This window comes from Felis catus, chromosome B4, assembly GCF_018350175.1.
Source record: "Felis catus isolate Fca126 chromosome B4, F.catus_Fca126_mat1.0, whole genome shotgun sequence".
Taxonomy (NCBI): Eukaryota; Metazoa; Chordata; class Mammalia; order Carnivora; family Felidae; genus Felis; species Felis catus.
Genome location: NC_058374.1, coordinates 45,466,205 through 45,473,403, shown reverse-complemented (window position 1 = coordinate 45,473,403; position 7,199 = coordinate 45,466,205). Strand labels below are relative to the sequence as shown.

At 41.0% G+C, this 7,199-nt stretch overlaps 1 protein-coding gene across 1 annotated transcript; it reads left to right on the top strand.

Annotated features, from left to right (window-relative positions):
- Nucleotides 1-301: 301 nt before the first annotated feature.
- On the top strand, nucleotides 302-1,489 carry LOC101089276 (taste receptor type 2 member 10). The gene has a single exon (XM_003988416.5). The coding sequence runs from the start codon at nucleotides 543-545 to the stop codon at nucleotides 1,443-1,445; it is 903 nt and encodes a 300-aa protein (XP_003988465.4). The 5' UTR covers nucleotides 302-542; the 3' UTR covers nucleotides 1,446-1,489.
- The last annotated feature ends 5,710 nt before the right edge of the window (nucleotides 1,490-7,199 follow it).

Here is a 7,199-nt window from a genome sequence, read left to right as displayed (position 1 = left end):
AATATGTTTCTGTATGCCTTTCATTATTCAGAGTAAGTGTCTATACTGGCTAAATTCATTTGTCGCCTCTATCAACTACTTTTTTCCTTTATGCACATCTAAACTGTCATAAACACAACATAAATGATGTTATAGTTGATATAGAAAAGATGAAGTCCAAGTTTTGTTTCGGTCATGTGTTGTTTCCCGTGGATATACGTTGGGCGCTCCTACTCCACAACTCAGGCTAACAAATGCAAAATAGTCCCGGGAGGACAAGTGAAATCCCCAACACAGAAACTGTCATTTGCATCTTAACAAATTGTAGGTAAGCCTTCAGTTTGGACACACATTCTCCAGGCTGGCTAAGTTTTATAGATGTCCCTGAGGAGGTCTCCATGAAGACGTTTCAGATTCCATCACAAGGCATTATTGGGGCACTTTCAAGTCTTCGTGTAATGAAAGAGAAGAGCATAATTCTTCCATCAAGCAGCCAGCGTTTGTCTCATTCTGCAGGTAATCTAAAACAGATGTAACAGAAGCTATCCTGGGAATCGGCAGATATGTTAAGCATAGTGGAAGGCCTTCTCATTTTTATAGCAGTTAGTGAATCAGTACTGGGGGTTTTAGGGAATGGATTTATTGGACTTGTAAACTGTATGGACTGTGTGAAGAACAAAAAGTTTTCTATGATTGGCTTCATCTTCACCGGCTTAGCTACTTCCAGAATTTGTCTGATATTGATAGTAATGGCAGATGGATTTATAAAGATATTCTCTCCAGATATGTACTCTTCTGGTCACCTAATTGATTATATTAGTTACTTATGGATAATTATCAATCAATCAAACATCTGGTTTGCCACCAGCCTCAGCACCTTCTACTTCCTGAAGATAGCAAATTTTTCCCACCACATGTTTCTCTGGTTGAAGGGTAGAATCAATTGGGTTCTTCCCCTTCTGATGGGATCCTTGTTTATTTCATGGCTCTTTACGTTCCCTCAAATTGTGAAGATTCTTAGCGACGGTAAAGTGGGGAATGGAAACGCAACCTGGCAGCTCAACATGCCGAAGAGTGAGTTCTTAACTAAGCAGATTTTGGTCAACATAGGAGTCCTTCTCCTCTTCACGCTATTCCTGATTACATGTTTCCTGTTAATCATTTCCCTTTGGAGACACAGCAGGCGGATGCAATTGAATGTCACTGGATTCCAAGACCCCAGTACAGAAGCGCATATGAAAGCCATGAAAGTTTTGATATCTTTCATCATCCTCTTTATCTTGCATTTTATAGGCCTGGCCATAGAAATAGCATGCTTCACAATGCCAGAAAAAAAATTGCTGTTTATTTTTGGTATGACGACCACAGTCTTGTACCCCTGGGGTCACTCATTTATCCTCATTCTCGGAAACAGCAAGCTAAAGCAAGCCTCTCTGAGAGCACTGCAGCAGGTCAAGTGCTGTTAAGACAGGGTGATTGCTCCCAGCCGCAGAGACTCGCGTGGGGAGAAATGGATGTTCTCGGAGAATGTTCTAGTGAAGAGGAAGCCCCTGCAGTTCTGTTCCACTTGCACGACATACTCGCATCGGTTGTACTTGTGTTATTGAGCGTCACTAAACTCTCCCATAATTATTTTGACTACGTTGTAGGAAATTTCACTCTTCACCATGAAAATTCAGTGGCTCGGTCAGTTTCCGTGCACTCACGCCTTTCCACACACCGCTCAGAGGAGAAACAGCTTGGAGACTATTCACTGTAAGGGTTTCACTGGTGAGACTAAGCACCTAAAACTAGAGTTTTCACGGTGCTTGACTTGACTTCCGTGAAGCACTAACAGCCTTTCACCCAGAAGACCCGTAGAAAAAAGAAGGCGAGACCAAGAAATTGTAATCGATCTCGCCGTTTAGAATGTGGATGTGAGAGACAGAGACCGAGATGCAGCTTTTGAGTGTGCATTTTAAAGTTTTTAAAAGATCACTTTTATTTTCACTGTTTAAATCTTAATGTTCTTTTTTTTTTCCTTTTTTTTTTTTAACTGGCATGTGTTTGATGGAGCAGCAGTAGTGACAGCAGCAGGTGTTCTGTAGGAAATAGCTCAGGAAGCAGTCTACATGGGGGACAGGGGATCAGAGCACTGATCAAATGAGCCTTTATATTCTTCAAACCCACTCATTTGAGATGAAGCAAAATCATGAACCAACTAGAGTTGAGCTGAGCGAAGATTCTGCTAGAAGTACAGATCCAAAGGACTCACCAGGGTCACTGAGTTGTGTTGAGGGACACAAGACTGAAGCCAGCATAGAATCAGTGTGAAGTGTGAGATGCTCTGCTCTAGGGTCTTACACATATTTACATTCATACACACAAACCCGCGTTCACAGACATTTACAATGCTGGTTTTCAATTTTTTTTTTAGCGTTTTATTTATTTTTGAGAGAAAGAGAGAGACAGGAGTGTAAGCAGGAGAGGGGAGAGAGAGAGAGGGAGAGGGAGACACAGAATCCAAAGCAGGCTCCGGGCTCCAAGCTGTCAGCACAGAGCCCGACGCGGGGCTCGAACTCACGAACCACGAGATCATGACCTGAGCCGAAGTCGGACGCTCAACTGACTGAGCCACCCAGGTGTCCCTAAAATGCTGATTTTTAAAGTGAATATTTGTATCCAACCCAGAATGCGACCTGAGTAACCTATTTTGGCAACTTGTAAAAGTCCATGGACCCTATACGATGGCCTCGGGCCTAGAAGATATCTAAATATAAGGGCTTAATTCATTTAATAGTTTTTGAACACTAACTCTGCTAGGTGCCGAGGCTATAGTACTGAACAAGAGGCCAATGTAATGAGTAAGACATTCTGGTAGAAAAGCAAATACATAGCAAACAATAATTTAAACAATTCTACTTACGGTGGTGGGAGAGAAAAAAAACTAAAGGGTGCTAAGGTGCTAAGCAAATGACCTGATTTGGTCCTGAGCGTAGAGAAGGTGTCATTGAGCTTGAAATGTTTTTGTTTTGTTTCGTTTTGGATCTGAATAATGCCTTAGAGTAAGGTGGGCAGAACAGGAGAGATTTGGGGTGGGTGCATACGTGCCAAAGCAAGGAGTAGAGGGCATTGCAGGAAATGAAAGTCCAGCATGACTAGTATATAGAGAGCGCAGTATTTGAAATCATTTTTTAAAGAAAAATTCCAGTATCAGGGCACCTGGGTGGCTCAGTTGGCTAAGTGTCCAACTCTGTGATTCCAGCTCAGGTCGTGATCTCATGGGTCGTGCATTCGAGCCCTGTGTGGGCTCTGGGCTGATAGGCAGTAGCCTGCTTGGGATTCTCTCTCTCCCTCTCTCTCTCTCTGCCCCTCCCCTGCTTGCTTCTCGCTCTCTCTCAAAATCAATAAATAGAACATTTTTTAAAATTCCAATATGGGGGCGCCTGGGCGGCTCAGTCGGTTAAGCAGCCGACTTCAGCCAGGTCACGATCTCACGGTCCGTGAGTTCAAGCCCCGCGTCGGGCTCTGGGCTGACGGCTCAGAGCCTGGAGCCTGTTTCCGATTCTGTGTCTCCCTCTCTCTGACCCTCCCCCGTTCATGCTCTCTCTCTGTCTCAAAAATAAATAAAACGTTAAAAAAATAAAAATAAAAAAATAAATAAAATTCCAATATGGAAGAACTTGATAAATTCCTTGCAGTTGCTAAGTTGCCCCGCAGAAACAGTAAGCTAATATTTTGATAGCGAGAAACATGACCCACCCTATATTAATCTCAAAATCATTCAAAATTATTATTTTTCAAGTGATTACTTTGACCACAAAACATCTTTGTCATTTGCATATATTTGATCACTAACGAAGTTAAGCACTTGTACAGAATTATTAACCAACGGCATATAATTCGGGAGAATTGTTCATTTGTTTTCCTTCTGGTTTTTTTTTTTTCACGCCTTGTAACGTTTCTTACCAAGTTGACAATTTATATGTTAACATTATGACATATATGTTATGATCTTTTTTCTTAATTTGCTGTTCAGTAAATACCTTAATTTGTGGTGTTTGTGGCAATAAGTTTGTAATGTATATGAACTCAAATCCCTTTGTTTACATTTACGATTTCTTCCACTGCTATTTTGAAAAACATTTGATTTGTTTTTATCGGCGTATGTTCCTTTCATCCATTTTTTTGTCTGATTATAAAATCAAACTGTTTCACTGCACCTAAAATTCAAAAACACAGAGTACGAAGGAGAAATTAAGACTGTGCATATTTGTAACACTTACCTAACTAGTGTTAACATGTTTCTGTGTGGATTTCAAGACAAATTTCAAAATAGACAGGTATAGATACATAGGTACGTTGCTTAAAAATTTGTTTTGATTACATTTATATGTAAACTAGATGGATAAGTCCTTTATCCACAAACAGCAGGATTATAGATGATTTTTGTTTTCTTCTTTTAGCGTTTTGTAAATTTCAAAATTTTCTGTAATTTATGCAATAATTGATGTAATCAGGGAAATATAATCAAAGAAAAAACAGGATACATGAATATAAAATCTGTTTGGGGGGCGCCTGGGTGGCTCAGTCGGTTGAGCGTCCGACTTCGGCTCAGGTCGTGATCTCACGGTCTGTGAGTTCGAGCCCCACATTGGGCTCTGTGTCGACAGCTCAGAGCCTGGAGTCTGCTTTGGATTCTGTCTCCTTCTCCCTCTGCCCCTCCCCATTTGTGCTCTCTCTGTCTCTCAAAGATAAATAAATGTAAAAACAAAAAATAAAAAAAGTCTGTTTGGTTAACTTTCTTTGAGGAATGATAAAAACAACATTTTCCAGAGTTTTCATAAACTGTAAGTACCGACTCTCAATGTCTACTGCCTTGGCAGTTCCGATAATTTAGCTAATTGTTTGTACTCTTTTTTTTTTTTACTTTCATTAATTAAAAAGTTTTAGGGGTGCCGGGGTGACTCAGTGAAGTGACCTACTCTTGGGCATAAAACCACATTATGGACTATATTCCATACGCTGTGCTTTATCTGCCAGTAACTCATTTATCTTATAACTGGGAGTTTGTACCTCCTAATCCCCTTCACCCATGTTGTCCTCTCCCTTAGCAACCATCAGCTGGTTTTCCGTATTTATGAATCTGTTTCTTTCCTTGTTGCTGTCGTGTACTGGCTTGATTCTGACTCCGGGTCGTCGGATGTTTTGTGATTCTGCTTGGAACTTGGTTTCATTAGAACTGTACCCGTGGGGATTGTTTAAAGAACTCCCAGCGGTAAAGTGTCCTTACAGTGCCCTCTGCCAGAAAGGATGTGACTTTGCTTGTGAGGCTGCGGGGGGATACCACCTGTCCTGTACTTCTTTAAATTGCATTTTCAGTTCATGATTTTCTAGGCTGCACTGGTGGTACAAATTCTGGTCACAAATATGCTTGTGGGCGAGTTTATTCTCGGAAATTCTCAGAATAACAGATCTATTACATTCTCCCTTCAATTCAGTGCGGTCGAGAAGTAAATACCCCTAATTTTAACCTTTTGTTAGGCATCCAGAGTTTTTTCATTTGCTTTTAAGGGATTGCCTTTCAGGAGTCTTGCTTTATTGATTGCATTCAATCTGACTTCTAACCGTGGAGAGGCCCAAGGTAGGTACCCTACCCGCCATGCGCATGGTCCTTTAAAATGTATGTTCTAGGGGCGCCTGGGTGGCTCAGTCGGGTGAGCGTCCGACTTCAGCTCAGGTCACGATCTCACGGTCCGTGAGTTCGAGCCCCGCGTCGGGCTCTGGGCTGATGGCTCAGAGCCTGGAGCCTGCTTCCGATTCTGTGTCTCCCTCTCTCTCTGCCCCTCCCCCGTTCATGCTCTGTCTCTCTCTGTCTCAAAAATAAATAAACATTAAAAAAAATTTTTTTTAAATAAAAATAAAATAAAATGTATGTTCTGGTATAAAGGAGGTTGAAAATGCCCCTCCCCCCACTACTTTCAGCCCTTCTTTTTCCCCCTCAAAATCTGCAATTTCCCACCATTTTTGGCATCTGAGAATATTTTTTAAAAATTTTCCTGGCAGCTGAGCCATGCACTTAATGTGATTATGAACTTGTTTTCCCATCTTTTAATGTATTCTGGACTGGAGGGATTTCTCCGGACATCTGGTTTTCTGTACCCTTGAAAGCAACAGTTGGTTGTTCTTTCCTAGCTTCTATTTTTTTTTTTTTTTTTTAGTAAATGCATTCAAAGCTATATATTTTCTGCATAAATATCGATTTAGATACGTTCTGCAATGTTGACACATAGTTTTATAATACTGTCAATCAGCTCAGAGAGCTTCAAAATATTCCTTGTAATTTCCTTTTAATTCAAGAGTTAACGGAATGATTCTCTAGCTATATGAGGCTTGTAAAGGTAGCTTCTGTGTTGATATTTTATTTTATTGAAGTTGGGTCAGGCAACATATTTGTATGATGCTTGGCCTAGGAATAAGATTTATTTGGGGCACCCGGGTGGCTCAGTCAGTTAAACGTCCGACTTCGGCTCAGGGCATGATCTCGCGGTCTGTGGGTTCGAGCCCCACGTTGGGCTCTGTGCTGACAGCTCAGAGTCTGGAGCCTGTTTCAGATTCCATGTCTCCCTCTTTCTCTCTCCTCCCCCGCTCATGCTCTGTCTCTCTCTTCTCAAAAATAAATAAACGTTAAAAAATTAAAAAAAAGAAAAGAAAGATTTATTTGGCCTAATATATGACCTACTTTGGTGAATGTTGCATGTTTTCTTGAAAGGAGTTTGATGGTGCTACAGTCAAACTTACATGGATGAGATGAACCATATTAATGATACTGCTTTTTTACACCCATGTTTATTATGTGTTAATTTGAAATTGACGATATGCGTTCATTCATGATGACTGAGTGATTGATTGATTGATGAGTCATTTGTAGCTGCATTTAACTTTTTCTTTAAAAAAATTTTTTCTAATGTTTATTTATTTTTGAGACAGAGGGAGACAGAGCATGACTGGGGGAGGGTCAGAGAGAGGGAGACACAGAATCTGAAACAGGCTCCAGGCTTTGAGCTGTCAGCACAGAGCCCGACGCGACGCGGGGCTCAAACTCACAGACCGTGAGATCATGACCTGAGCTGAAGTCAGACGCTCAACCGACTAAGCCACCCAGGCGCCCCATGTAGCTGCATTTAACTTGAAGCAATATTAATAATTTTAATTGCATTTGTGGTCGTTACACTTATTTA

Coding starts and splice junctions, on each gene's coding strand:
- LOC101089276 (XM_003988416.5), top strand. CDS start 543: ATGTTAAGCATAGTGGAAGGCCTTCTCATTTTTATAGCAGTTAGTGAA.